Source organism: Tribolium madens, unplaced genomic scaffold, assembly GCF_015345945.1.
Source record: "Tribolium madens isolate multiple individuals breed KSU strain unplaced genomic scaffold, Tmad_KSU_1.1 Scaffold_97;HRSCAF=244;Tcas5.2_LG3a, whole genome shotgun sequence".
Taxonomy (NCBI): Eukaryota; Metazoa; Arthropoda; class Insecta; order Coleoptera; family Tenebrionidae; genus Tribolium; species Tribolium madens.
This window is the reverse complement of record NW_025401069.1, coordinates 9,145,767-9,161,249: the sequence shown is the minus strand read 5'-3', so window position 1 is coordinate 9,161,249 and position 15,483 is coordinate 9,145,767. Positions and strand designations below refer to the sequence as shown.

At 35.7% G+C, this 15,483-nt stretch overlaps 1 protein-coding gene across 4 annotated transcripts in view; it reads left to right on the top strand.

Moving 5' to 3' along the window:
- Positions 1-15,483, top strand: part of LOC123014656 (epithelial discoidin domain-containing receptor 1-like) — a 168,336-nt gene that overhangs the window by 66,279 nt on the left and 86,574 nt on the right. For all 4 annotated transcript variants that reach the window (XM_044413876.1, XM_044413873.1, XM_044413874.1 and 1 more), the window contains one exon: positions 10,236-10,341. In XM_044413876.1, the coding sequence (XP_044269811.1) occupies positions 10,236-10,341 (106 nt within the window). The remainder of the gene's footprint in view (positions 1-10,235; positions 10,342-15,483) is intronic.

Sequence of the window (15,483 nt, the reverse complement as noted above, 5' to 3'; positions counted from 1 at the left end):
AGTTGGTAGCGACGTAAATGCTTCTACTCTTGAAGTTACCATTTATCAGTGCCTTTCCGCTTACAATTGTCACAGCCAGACTATGTTTCCGGGTATTACTACTTGTATCCGTTGTTTCGTCGAGACCTTTCACTGTGTGCTTTGAGGTCGAGTGATTCGGAGCTTTATTTGCAGAGTCGATTCTTTGAAATTCGAACTGCGAGAGTTGCCTTTATAGGGACACAGAAGAGTTGCATTTAATTGTAACGAGGAGCAGTTTTATTTCTTTTGTGAAGTGGAATCTTTTGATGGCAGTAAATTTCACAAACTGTTATCATCATCATCGAGGCTCCTTTTGAACTGTGTAATAGATTGTAATTGTGTTACAAAGATTTTAATAAAAGGGAATAGATGCTCGAGTACGAGACAAAGTTTTATTTTATATTTGGTGCAGTTAGAGTCAAAGGTTATTCGTCTGCAGTGGAAACGTATTTGTTCGTTACAACTCAAAGAGAACTGGTTTGGAAATTGGTCATTTAAGTTTCGTGTTCTTTGAGTTTTCATCGAGCGAGACGAGTGCAGTAGTCAGTGTAATATCCACATCCCATCGAGCGATAAAGCATTTCTGTTTGTGAATAGCTGTCATCGGAACAATACATTGCCAGAATATTAAAAGAATATAAATTCAAAAAAAACTTCGCTCATTTTAATCTGAAACTTTGAGGCATCCCTCGAACAATATCGGCCCTATTCGATTTTCAATTAGCTTCTTTACAAGTTTACTTCTTCTCATGAGAAGAGGGGGAAAAGTTTCTGTTTGTGGTGAAATTATTTTACGCCCTATCATCAGAAAAAGATAAATTACGAAAATGTAGGTATATTGAAAAAAAATGAAAAATTTGTTTGCTTTGTTCGACACGCACAAATGTGTGATTTGGGGTGATAACTTTTACGGATTATATTATTTTCCGTTATTACTACTGCTGTTTGTTTTTATTTTTCGAGGCAAATACTAGACGCTATAAAATTGTTTGTTTTGTGTTTATTTTTTGGAGGAAACTAGCTCGGACCAAAACTTAAATTACTTTCTTTTAACGAGAAAGCCTGGAACTTTTTACAGATCTTTAAAACAATATTGGATTTTCTTGGCACAAAAGTGCATTGAAATCATTTCGGATCTCGTTTAAGCTGGATGCCATTACTGATTCTAGTCACTAATCGGCCATATTGTTTCTTGTTACTGTTCGAGCTAAAGGTTGTTTTCATAAGCAAATCGCACCCCCGGGTATTAACAACTCAGTTTAGATACAGTGTGGAGCGTTCCACTTTGCATAAATACAACTTTTAATTAGGAAGTTAAGTTTATACAAAACTATTCCGGTTTGGCGGTGAAACTCCATGTCGTTACTCCAGTCAATATTTTTGTTGTTGAATTTACAAAATTTTCATGAAAATGTTCCTGTCAGATGTTTAAATGGAACAATTGTAGATGACTGCAGTCGCTTGATAAAATAAAGCACACATTATTCTGAACTTAAACCTTTCATAATTTATACCGTAAAGTAGTCGTTTCTGTTAAACGAGGAACTCGGTTTAATGTTGTCTTTAATGTTACGTCTTCCGTTTACAGCGTAATGTTTACCGAATGAACGTACAAACAACAAAATTAATTATTTGCTTAGGTATTAATAATGTATGTTTTCAAATTCTATTTTTGCTGAGTTTCGATACATTAAGTTCTTCCAAATTTTTCTGGAAATTAAAACACAAAATCGTATGCACTATAAACGTTATATTCGCAAGCAATGACTGACCATAATAATAATTTCAATTTCAAATAATTTCAAGATAATGAGGTAGCGGTTAATTGCAGTTAAAGTTATATTAACTTACACTATTTACATTACACAGTTGTCTGAGCACATAGATTTATCATCTTCTCGTTAATCCGTAAATTTATTGATGCTGCTTTACGGCAGATTTTATTTTGTGATGGATAGATAAACCTCAACTACTGCACTTAACTCCTTAAAAAACTATAAAAAAAGTTAAATGCGTTAACCGTCATGGAAAATTAAAGCTTTACGATTTAACGTCTGGGCAAACACGAAAAGGACTTTTTCTATTAATCTTGTCGGACACGTCGCCAACTTTCGATTAACGACGCACCGTTTTACATTCGAATTATTTATTTTCACTTGAGATTGATTTCGCAAATTTCTTTCCACATATATATTATTCACACAAAAAATAACCAACTTACATGACTCTTACACCACTACTTGTAATAAGTAATTTAATTTTCTAATCTAATTAAACACAAACAAAACTCCATATTCTGTTACAGTCTCGAAACGAGATGCGCCCCTGTTTTTATTGTTCGTGTCGTAATTATATTTGCATGTCTTCTTTAAATGTGGGGCTTAATTTTTTAAACGAGTGTTTTTGGTCGAGAGTGAACGAGTTGGGGAAAAGTTTTCGCATGGTTCAAAGTAATTATTTATTTCGCAAATTGACTGGTCGTGTAGGTTTTGCGAGGCAACAAAGCGAAGCAAAAAATAATATTGCTCCAACGGCGGGAGAGTTTGAAGCACCCGTCGCTTGGGAGTTGAACAGACAAAACTTTGGAACTATGGCCGGCCGTGACAAAACATTAAATTCAATATTTCAAAAGCGGGGATTTGAGGCTATATACCTACAAAGTACAAAGAAGTGACAGCAGAACTTGTTTGAATTGCTTAGACAACAAGGAAAGTTGCAATGTTCCTACTTCCAGAATCAATTTTAGAGGTCCGGTTTATTTTCAAATTTAGGGAGGAATGTGGGCCCCTAAGCTGTAGTAGTAACCCCTCTTTAACTTAACTTTTTAGAAAGAGTTTATAAACCGCTTAACTCTTTGCATAAATTTATGATTGTTTACTTTCAATTCAGTCGTTTGAATCCTTGATGCTTTTCAATACTCAAATTTTCATCGTTAGATCTTGATTTTGGAATCATCTGAAGAGTTTGCCTTTCTGGAAATCGTCTCTTGGTTGAATTAATGTAATTCTGTTCGTGACAGTGGGTGAATTTGAGAAACAATCATCCGTTGGCGGCGACATTTACCGTAACATTTAATTAAGACCGGACTGTAGACAAACTGCATAACGTTTTTTAATTAAATTCAATTAGGAAGTTTAATGGAGTGTTTGACTTAATCAAGGAAAGCGCTTCCCCTTGTCATCTCGCAGGCAACCTGGAAGAAGAGCAAAATAACACGACGGTCACCCTCCCCCGTAACCCAGCAGATTTTCATCATGAGAAGAATTATTTCCATTTTACATTGACCACAGCTGCTGCCACTTTCAGCAAACATCAGATTGAATTTCTTTCTTTTCTTTGCGCACGAAACCGAAATAAACTCACAACTCTAATCTCGTTTTGAGATTTCCCATTGTTGATCTAACAAACGATTACATGTCATGCTGCGTCCCTGAAAACAACCTGACCGTTTCCCCATTTTCCTTAAGCCCAAATATCCGCCAAACAATTTTTAATAAAAAACATAGCAGGGTTATTCGCTTAATTAGAAGCAACCCTCGCGTGTTTTATTTACAGTTTTTTTGCTTAACCCTTGAGACTGTCTCGATTTGCATAAATCGGCCCCGTAGCCGCCGAAGGTGCAACTTGATACTCGGGATGACTACCGGAGACGTCTGCTAATGACACGCAGTCATCATTGAGGGGGTTAACCCTTCTGGGAGGCTCGAATTACGTGCTTCACTTTTTAGATTATCAGGGGTGGCAATTGAATGGAAGGGTGAGCGAGATAGTCTCATTATCGCGACCCTTCTTTGGATCTTCAATAATGTAATATGATGGTTGGAAACAAAACTCGATTGTACACATGCAATTAACTAAGCTTCTGCAAACAAACGCACTATGCAAATTCTCCACCCTCGAGGGATTTCACATATTCGAGGTTGTAAGATCACGAGTGCCCACCGAACGCCCTTCAGAATTGGCCTAAGCCTTTTATTCTGTACAAATTGATTAGTCAGGAACAGAACATATGTTACCAATGGAAATTCTTAAGTCAATATAATCAAGGTTTTGGATAATTGTTTTTTATTTCAATATCATCAGGACTACTAATGCGAAAGTTGTAGCAAAAGTCAAGTCATCAAAATATGGTATCTGGAAGTTATAATACTTGTATGTTTCAAATTGTAATCTAGAAAATTTTAAAAATTTACAATAGCAATTTTTTAATATATCTGCATCATAATCCTAAATTAAAACACGCTGCAGCGTGCGTAATTTGGCCTTTATAGCACGCTGAAATTTTAAAGTGCTAACAAAAAATTGTGAAATGTCAGGACCAATTACAACGTGAAAAAATGTGCTTAACAACGTAAACTAGTAACCGTCTTTACGAAAACGATTCACAAACAACCTTTGATAATTTTATTGTGTAAATTCACATTTTTTCAATGCTTATAAAAGATCGTAAATGGGCAGGTATATTAAAAAATAGCGTATAACACTCGTTTATTAGCGCCTTTAAAACACTTACGGCGTTAAAAGTACTCCGCTGACGCGTCGTGCTTTTAAACCCGTCGTGCGTATTTTAAAGGTTTGCTTATAAACTAGTATTATAATATACTATTATAAATGGACAAAACTATGGAATCTATAAAACAACTAAAGTTTGCTAATATGCTAATGGAAATATCTTTGTTTTTCTTTTAATATCATTTATAATACTTATAATCATAAAGGTAGTCGTATTGATCTGAAATACAATTTCCTGAAAAAATATGAGTGAATTTATAAATTTTAACTTTGTTATTTAATGTGTCATTTGCTAGAACTAAGTATTTTTGTACTTACTGAAAATAGTCTCATTGAGCAAAAATTTTTATGAAAAACTAGAATTAAAATTTTTATGAACGCCTACGTGAAAATACCTGCGGTATTTTCTTGTGTGTTGTTGCATAACGTAGGCAATTTGATGTCATGTAAAAAATGAGGTGTCATCCACAAACACCCGTTGATGGAAAGAAGATATTTCTTTTATCCTTTTGGGATGGCTATATGGAAATTTGGTGGAATATCAGTGAAAATAGCTCCATCTTCCGAAATTCTTGGTCGTTTATATTTCATATGAGATATGTACAATAAATAATCTCATTTGTTGAGTAAACCTACTAAGATACAAAGCGTTGATGCTAGTGATAAAGTAAATAAAAGTGCACGCAAACAAATTTATCTTCGTTTTCGTTCCGCACACAATTTATTTTAACACGAAAAATATCAAGGAGTGTCTATTATTCCATTAACCTGATTCTCTCAACCATTTTCATAACTGAATAAAAATTTCGCGGAGCACTTTGGAATACAAATTAAAGAATACTCGCCTGAATACAGCAAAGAGATTATTTCAAAGATTTTCCTTATCCATTTAGGCAAAATTGAAATGGAATTTTTTAATGAAATCTTTAACTGATTATTACAATTTTCAACCGGCTCGGTTGCGGAACGTTTTCCCCAACCGCAAAACTTTACCCTATTCCGTCCCACTAAATATTTATTTCAAATTAATAACAGATTTTTAGAGGGAACAAACGTCCCCCAAATCCCCAAATTATATGTTACTTGTCGCAAGTTTAATTCTTGGACGCACCTAATCCTCTTTACAAATTCGTAAAGCTCATGACTGCGCAAAACATATAAGTTGAAATTCTATTTGTGGATTATGTTCTTAAAGTCCGTATAAATAATTTCTTTTGTGTATTTAAGTTTTAAACGGAGAGTTGTATTATACAGACAAAGAGTAGCTAATTATGTTACATTTCCTCCGGCGAGTTTTCCCTCCAGTTGCGACTTTATTTAATCTACTTTGCTCTCATATGCAAAAATTGAACCTCAAACTTTTCCGGACATTTTCTGCCCTTCGAGCGCTTTTTTTTTCGAACAAATAACTACCCGGCTTATGTATTTTCATTTTCCAACTTGCTGTCGTCACAGACGTTTTGCTCTCTTTGACCTATGAAAAACGAAAATGTTTTTCCGTCCACATACCGTTGACACGAGCATCACGGGGAGACTCAACGATCAAAGCGTTTGGATACATAAACGTCAAAAACTAATCCTTGTTCTTTTCTGACAGGCCCAACTTTATCCCTATCGTTTCGGCACTTACCCTTGTCACATTTTTGTTTCGCGACGCATCCCCATGCGTATTCAGCGAAAATTAATTTGACGCAAGTCGCATGATTGAGGAGTTTTGTTCCGTGGATCAAATGGCTGTCAGCACGTCAGAGAATGGGACCCGCAAAGCGGATCAACACAAAGTCCTTGTTTCCATTGTTGCGCCTCGGGTGTGTGTCACATGATCCGGGCTCTGGAATAAATCTATACGTTGCGGCTGGGAATTGACCGACTCCGGGGTGTTAGTTTGGCATTCACGGCGAACGAAGAGATCCTCTAAGAGCCGACAGCTTTACACATCAGACGCGCAAAATGTAATCACCACATTGTCTAGTCGACTCCGAACGCCACGGCCGTGATTGTATCGGTTGTGCCAAAGACAATCCTTTAAAACCGACACAAGACAAACTCAAGGGAGATTTGCTAAGATGTCATCCGCGGATTGCAACTTGTCGGTGGAGCCCACGAAATGCAACTTGCTGACTATCAATGCAAATGCATGAACAAGCAGAGAGGACTGTCTTTTGCTGCAAAGGCCAAATTATTTGTTACTGAAAGTGGCATTTGTTTTGACACCGGATCGTATTTCTTTTGAAAGCACAGCATATGTCGTTAGAGTTTATTCAGTAGAAGAGAAACAAGAAAGCAAAGACAAACTGTTTTTTATTATTATTGAAGAACTGAAGATTAAGAGAAATAATTTTGATCCAATTAGCTTAATTTTAAATTAAGTTTTGTGTTTTCTTAAAGAAAATTGATTTTTTGTCAAAATCATTTAAAATTTTTACATAGAAAATAAATGTGTATTTAAAGTTACGAAGTTTTTCTTTGATCTGAATTTTGGTTTTGGTTGCTTTTCTTGTCTTTACTGACGCAGAAACGGGGACTTTTTCTGTAGTAATGTTAATGTAGATATCCTTTTATTTTATGGATTAAAACAAATCCAATCGCGATTGTGATTTAAGACACCACCAGCAGTTTAATTAAATTCATTATTAAACGTCACGAAACTTAAAAGCACGCCATAAAATACCGTCAATTACCCACCATTCACCTGTCTATCAAGCAATCTGGGGGTGCTGGTTGCCCGCGGAGGGTAACATAATAATACATCCGAGAATGAACCATTAGCAGGAAAATCCATATTTCCCGGTTCTATTTGGCAGTTTCCGAGAGATAGGGAGGAAAACCTTTCGTTCCTCACTTGTATTACAACATTTCGTCCGACAAGAGCCTTGTTGTTCGCGTGCTGCGAAGAAAGATATGAATCAACCAGTCAGAAACTATTAATTAAAGACACAATCTTGCAACAAACGATGTGTAGAATAGTTCGATGAAAAATTGCAACACAGGAGCAACAATCATTACAAACGGATGGCGTTTGGTGTGTGGCTGCTGCTACAGCAAAAACTTGACGAATTAAATTGTCATTTTCGTTCGAGTTTCGACGTTCTCTCTTCTTTCGGTCTTGTATCAAGGCTCGAATTTCACACCGAATTTATCGCCGTACAAGCGAAATTCACTTACATGCGGCGCTGAACCTCGATGTCAACGTTATTACGTGGCAGGTGTGCCATAATGTTGTTCAGAATTCGATCCGGTTAATTTCAATTAAATGCAAACCGTACGGTTTACCGGAGCTCTTAAATTAAATGATGCCATTTTTAACAAACAAATAAAATCAACAAAAACGCTAGAATAGTTTTTACAGCGATTCAGTAAGTTTTTTAAATAAATACATATCATTTAAGATTTAGTTTAAATAACTCATTTTATTGTTTACCTCAAACTTGTTGCAAAATTTTTACTAAGTGTTTATAACAAGTTTCTGTGGTTACTACAAAAATTTAAGTTTTGTTAATTTTTTATTTTACAGCATAAGAAATAATAGTTATTTATTCGACGAGTTTGAGTGTAAATCGGACCCTTTATTTGACCGAGTGGATTTTTAAACCACGAGTGTAACGAGTGGTTTACCATCCACGAGGTGTAATAAAGCGACCGATTTACACTCAAACGAGTTGAATACAACATTTTATACTTCGAATTAGACTCAACAAGGCTCAAACTTGCTTTAAATCTGTTAAAAATAATTTGACGTTTCGTATTGAGAAATGCCAAACAGTTGTCAAAACTTCCTTACACGGGAGAAAAACCGCAAATTTTAACAGTGTGGAAGAATAAAAAAAATAATAAATAGCAAATCTTGTAGCACGTGTTATTCATGTAGATTTAATGTTAAATGCTATTAAATCTGTAAAACGCATAAATTTTTTTAATTAATGTTTTTGGTGGTATGCAATTTTGGATTAAATTACTAGGTTAAACAAATGGAAGCTGTGTAATGATATGGTCAAATAAAAGCGCAAAAAGACGAAAAAAAGACAAAAGATGAAGTAGAGATAATGGAAAATAAAGGAGTAGGCAGTTGAACATTTTACTTCAGTAAAAGTGAAAGTAATCGCATGTAATGTAAAGCTTCCTGCACTAAGCCGACAATAAAATGAAAAATGGCCGTCACTTCCGTTTGTGCAAATCTAACTATCTTTTGTCGGAACTGTTTACCACGACGATGTAATTCACCCTAAAACGAATCCATCAACTCCATGCATCAAAGGAGCAATCTTGGTCTTTGTAGCAGATGTCGGCGAGTTCTCCAGCATCCACTCCGGATGCTTTGTCGTCGAGGATCTGTATAACAATGGCATAGTCAGAAAAGCAAACGACCATTGGAAACCGCACCTATAATGCCGTTCACGTTTGCACTCTCACACATACACCGTTCCAGATTAGCTCCGTATCGAGCCGAAAGGCCAAGCCACGAACTAAAATACGCCTATTATGAGGCTATTAGAGGATTACTTGGCGGCGATTTGGGTGATTCATGTCCGGGGTATTAGCGCTGCATTCGATATGGGCCTTAATATTTGCAAAAAGGGTAATTATTTTTACTTGCACCGGGACTAAATCTGGATGATCCCGTGCCGGCAACGGTGGGGGACCGAAACGTTTTATTTATTACCGGCGATCCCTCCTGTCGTGACGTTTATTAATTTCGATCGGCTTAAAAGAAACCGAAAACTTATTGCTCAAAGAAAAAACGAAATCTTTCGACCTGGCACGATTTTTGCCTTTACATCCGCATTAATATAATCAGTAGCTACAAAATCACACATGCATGAAATATTAATATTAATAATATTTGAACGGAACCCTCTAGAAATAAATACACGAGACTTGCACACAAAGCAGTTTAGAGGCCCCTCAACTTCCACCATCATTGTGGTATGTCACTCAGCCAAATAAATGGATGTTGCTGAGGAGGGTTTGGCATTATGTTAAGAGGGACACGTGTGTAATCAACCCGTTAAGTGATATTGGTTGCCGGGAGGGTAGGCAAATCCGTTCTGAAACGGTAAAACGTACTGCACATATGCTTAATTTGTTCAATTATGCGGAAGTTTATAGAGCTGGAGAGGACTTTAATTGATTAAAATAGGAAAATGCAAGAAAGTAAAGTAGAACCACCCTTAGTAAAAACTTTAGTATAAAATGTAGCAACAATCAATGCACTGTAATATAATTATACTTCCAATTTTTTTTGTTTCTACAGTGTTAGTTTTAAGTTACAATGGTCAAGAGTAAAAGAAACGTTTTTCTTTAGACGCATCTAATCATACTGTGCGTTACTACTGTAACAATTGTTTAGAGCAAACCATTAGTCAAAGAAACTTCCATTTCCTTCAGTTCGAACAAAAACGAAACAACAATTACGCTCATTGAAGGTCTCTATTCAGCGGATTCGTCCGGGTCCTGCATTCATCCGCTCAACTGCCGTGAACGAAACACGGCCTCCTTCTCCAACCTAATTCTATTTGGCACGTCGGTATATAGACCCTAATTAATTTATTGCGTTTCATTTTCCCTAAGAGTCGCTTTAGTTTCGGTTCGGGGTGCGAAACACCCTTCGATGCAATAAATGTTCCAGACTGTCTTTCATCTGAACTCCCTTCAATCACTTTTAGGAGAGCACACAGATGCAATAAAAACTGTATGTTTTGCAGGTGAATGTCGGGCAGCCTTGGGGATGGAGGAGGGTCGCATTCCCGATCACGCCATTTCTGCGAGTTCCTCCTACGAAGCCAAATCTGTGGGACCTCAAAATGCTAGGTAAGTGGAACTTGCTAAGAACCAATAATTAATGATTGAATGAATATTTTATTTGGTAGAACTGTCTTTTGGGGGAAGAAGTTCTTAATTTAATAGCAGGTGTACACACGCGAACGATTCTTATTTGTATAACAAAACGCGAAAACCTTAAACAAATACGAGTATATCAGTTCGAGTCGAAGAATTGGATGTTTTACATTTTAAATGTGGGGTCTTAGTCTATCTCCGCTAGATATCTTATTTGGGAGGAATCTAGCATAAAACTTTATTAGAAGGGGGAAACTGTTGGCAAATTCGATTTATCAAACTTGTAATAAAAAATAAGTGCTTTTCCTGGCATGAGCTACGCAGATCCGGTTTCACCTTACCCTCTTCTCGTAACTGTCAGTTGATTATGCTAAAATAGGAAATCAAATCAGAAGTAGTGACTTCAAAATTTTACCCAACAATGCAAAATATGAATTAACAACTCTTCAAGACCAAATCTCAACTGTGGAGTGATCCAAATGGAATAATGGAAACGTTTTCTTCTGCTGCGGGTTTCCAATTTATAAACCTTCGTCTATTCGAAACTACCTTTTTGGGTAATAGAGGTATTTTACCAAACCCGTATTTTTATAAATGGGTCAACAAGAAATTTCTTTACGAGAGACGAATTGAAACCACTTAACTCGATCATTACGTACACATATCTTGAAACGCGAACTAGGCGCAAAAGCGCAAAATGTGAGTCTCTTGGCGGCTCATTAAATTCAAATCCTACTCGACGTTCAGCTCGATATCTTTTGCGATATTACAGATATATTTTAAGAAAATCATTTGGGGAACAGGAAAATTGTTCGTCTCTCAAACAGCCGATTGCTTCCGAACATCTCACTAAAATGTATCCAATTTTGTCTACAAAGATGGAAATCGAATTGCAGATAAATGTTCTAATTGTAGATTCAAATTAAACGTGGTTCTGAGTATACCCACCAAAGAAACGATTTTTCTAATTGAATAGAACTATAAATATGGAGAGGAACGAAATGAACTTGAATTTCCTTTATTTGTTTATTAAAAGGAAATGTATTAAATTAGATATGTATAACAAAATAAGAAGTTGGACATTTTATGAAATCGTTTTTACATTCTGTCAACTGCAAACCGCTTGGGTTGTTTTATTTTTGATTCTGGAGCAGCTTAATTGAAATTTTATCTATAAAGAGAAAAAGATTTTTGCATTTACATCTTTGAAGAGTTTTCTTTTTCGTGTAGTAATCAGTTCGTTTGGCTTGGTGCCATCACATGTGTCTCTAAATGTAGATATCTGATAATCTAGAGCCGATTCCATTATGAGAGCTTAGGCGTGTAGCTGCCAGAAGCAGAAGAGGCAGTCAGAGTCTCGTATGAATAAACATCTCAACAGTTTGGGCTAAATTCAGATGCAAGACCGCACCAGCTCATATGTAATATTTATAGTGCAAATAAATCATTCGGTTTGATATTTATTCAGCAGCGGTTCCTGCTCCAACAACCTACTCCTCGCCATATCGACCGAGTGGAAGAGTCCGCCCCTGCAACTATGTCTGCATTATTGCACGAGCTCGTACTCGAGCACCACACGATATTAATCAAACTAAGTGGATTCCCCAGATGCTATGAAAGTGCATCGGAAACTGGTGGAAAACAAGAGTCCGGCGTGTAAACGTCGGTGATTTTTCTTCAGCACGATCCACTGACTATCAATTTAAGATTATTTACGCATCTCGCCGCTCTAATAAGCCAATTTCACGTCTAATTGGCGAAGAGATCCTTATTAGTTGGTCGTGCCGAAGGTTTGTGTGAATTCGATCAAGTTGATGTGTTGGGAAGATGGAAAAATCTCAGCTCAAACGTGTAATGCATAACTCCGGAAAAGGACTCGGTTTATATATCCTTTTATGCTCACATCTCCACTTATATACACCCGGAATATGGTTTATAGGGAAAAAAGAGACTTCGGTTATATTGCTTCGTATTTATCTTTTTGTCACTACATAAAGTCTCGTGTCTAAAATAGAACGCCTGTCGGATTTATGACTTCCATCCATGTGTATTACCACTATTTTATCCTTAAATGTTTGCCTCATGATTAACCGAACAAAATGATTTTTTATATTGATGTTTACTCTTTTTTTTCTCTCAGTGTCTACTTCATCTAACCTTAATAAATTTTAATGGCGACACAATCTGTTATGTTGGTTCTGCTACACTCATCTATTTTCAGACACATTATCTGGATTAAATTCGTATGCGGAAATCGATTCGATTGCGATTATGGTTTTTAAAGCTCGACTCTTAGAAATCTTGCGATCACGTTTCGTGGTTACTTCTTGATATTTGATTCGTTCTCCTTGAGATGTTTATTATGATAGAGTTTTCTCTCGGTAATGATGAGATGGATAATTTGCTGTTTCGATGCGGTTTTAAGTGCATCCGGGGCGACTCCGGATTGCAACGTAAAGACGATCTCTTGCATGTTTCGTAGCAGTGAAGAGTTGGAATGCTGCCGTTGCTATGGTTGCGCGGCTTTGGCAACCTGTGGGTTATACTACCGAGGAACTCGCGAAAACCTACTAACAAGGTAGGAATGTCGGAGGGTGGAGGTTCTGTGCTGTGTTCTGCCAATACAGGACCCACATTTCTCGACTGTTAGCTGGATCGAGATGTTCTTGAAATTGGATACTGCAAAAGGAAATTTGGGAATGTAAAGTGTACGAAATAATGACTTGCCGTCAAAATATGATTGTATTTGAAGGCAGATGTTCGAATGGAATCAACTGAAACGGGCTAATAAAACGAACCGAGGCGTCATTTCGCGCATTCAAATATCTTAATCTCGATTTTTGATAAAATCACTTTTTTCACACAAGGTTCAATGTTTTACAAATATTTTACATTTCTTATTTTCCAAAAATAGTGAAACTTATTGAATTGAATCTTTCAAGTCGCACGTGAAACATTTGCATCCCTCCCTATTAGTCCCTATACATCATCGATTATCGCGGATGTCAAGCAATCCGGAAATGACCAGCCGTTAAATGGAGCAAGTCGTAAATCTTATTAATAATTGTTACACTGTCAACTGCTCCGTTCTTTATTCATTAAATGCAGATTGGCTATGCGCCAGCCATGTTAAAAATTCGCCGGAAATTGAGAGTTTTGTCCCACGAGCATTGTTTATTATCGCGAGAAGCAACCCCTTGTTACGATATGGGCGGCGATGAAATACAGACTGTCTGAATCACGATCATTTGCTCTGTGTTTCTGCTAATGAACAACACTTTTTTACAAAACTGACGAAGTCTTTTACGGTTTTCACCATCAGCTACATTAAAAAAATTATAACAAAGAGCATATTTAGTTTTATCTAGTCCGAGTATACATAATGCTGCATTGGAATAACAGGCTTTTAGTCATGAATAGGTTTCTAATATCAGTTTTAGATTTTTTTTATTATTTTATTTGGACGAATGAAATACATGTTGCAGTAGTCGATATTTTGTAGTGCTTATTTTTGTTGAAGAAATGTTGACACTCATGCGGTTCATTGTTAGGAGGGGTCTGATCGCGCTCACGTTAATGCAAGGGTACCTATTTTGGATGATAAATATATCGATTTAGGGTAGTTTTTAGAAAAACTATTAAATGCGTCTTTAGGATAAATGATTAAATTAGGCAGTATTCCTGATTTTGAATAGTAATATCATGAGTGCAAGCCAAATTGTTGATAATTTTGTCGAGTACACGAAGGGTTTTTTGCAAACTATTTTCCAAACAAAATTTTTAAAAATAATATTTTTATTATGAGAAATTAAAGATAAAAAACTATATCAATCAAATTTTTCAAATTTCTGTGATTCAACCAATTAGATTCGCGGTAATTTAGCACATGGGCACGCAAATTGTTGATAATTTCCACAATGCTAAATTACCGCGTAATTTGAATTTGACTGGATAAATCTAAGGAATTTGAAAGATTTGATTGGCTTAAATTTCGTGAGGGAAACAGTAATTACATAAGTGATGATAGTTTTTTGATAATTTGCTACGAGCATATTATCACTTCATATTATCACTTATAATAGTTATAATATACCGAGTGCATTGATTATTTCAAGAAATTTTTTCGAATGCATTTACACTCGGGCTAATTAATACGTTTTGGAAATGCATGAGAATAAAATTTCCGGATATTAATTAATGCACGAGAGCATATTCGGTAAGAAAATCGCAACGACATCACGGACATTATATTTTTTAAATTTTTAAATTATATTTTTCTAGCAAAAAAATTAAGCTGTATAACAGAATTATTCCTGACAACGGAAAAAAATTGTTTTATTTCAAAAAATGTCACGTTTTGGTTTTACGTCTTTGCTAAATATTGATGAAGCGGTAAAAAATACAGAACCAGTGAACACAAAATGCAAAAAACATTTGTGTGGGGACACAGTTTTACACGTTTTTGTAAAGAAAAAAGGTATAACTTGGGTATCGAAAGAAGAGCTCGCAATTAAATTGAAACACTGGGGTTTTAACATGAGGAAGAAAAATAGAAATGAATAATAGGAGTCAGTGATAAAAATTATGTGCGATTCCACTACCAAACAATTACAAGAAATGTATTATAGGAAGTTTAATATGAAGTTTGATCCAGTTATCGACATTGAATTTAGCAGCTCCGTTCAATTTTAATAGTAACTCTTCTAATTAATATTAATTTTGTAATTTGAGATTTTTAATAAATAAATGATTTTGATTGGCTGAAAAAAATTCCATTTATTAATTTGATTTTGGGTTAGCTAGGTGCAAAAATTTTCCAAGAAATTTCAACCTTGTTACAGAAACCGACAACGAATTCTGTTTTTCTGTTGGCTATTTTTCAGTATCGTTCGATTTTCATTGTAAATTTGATACTATTGGTCGATTTGAATTTTTTTTTCATTACGATCATCAGTGTATTAAAGAGTGCAGTTATATCTATGTATGATGGGTAATGTTAAATGATGAAGTTGTATCTTAGATGAATTTATTTATTTTCGAAGGGGAAAAGTGTTCTCGTTCTCAATTAAATTCAAATTCCATCTGACCGAAGTTGTGCATCGCAATCGTCCTTTT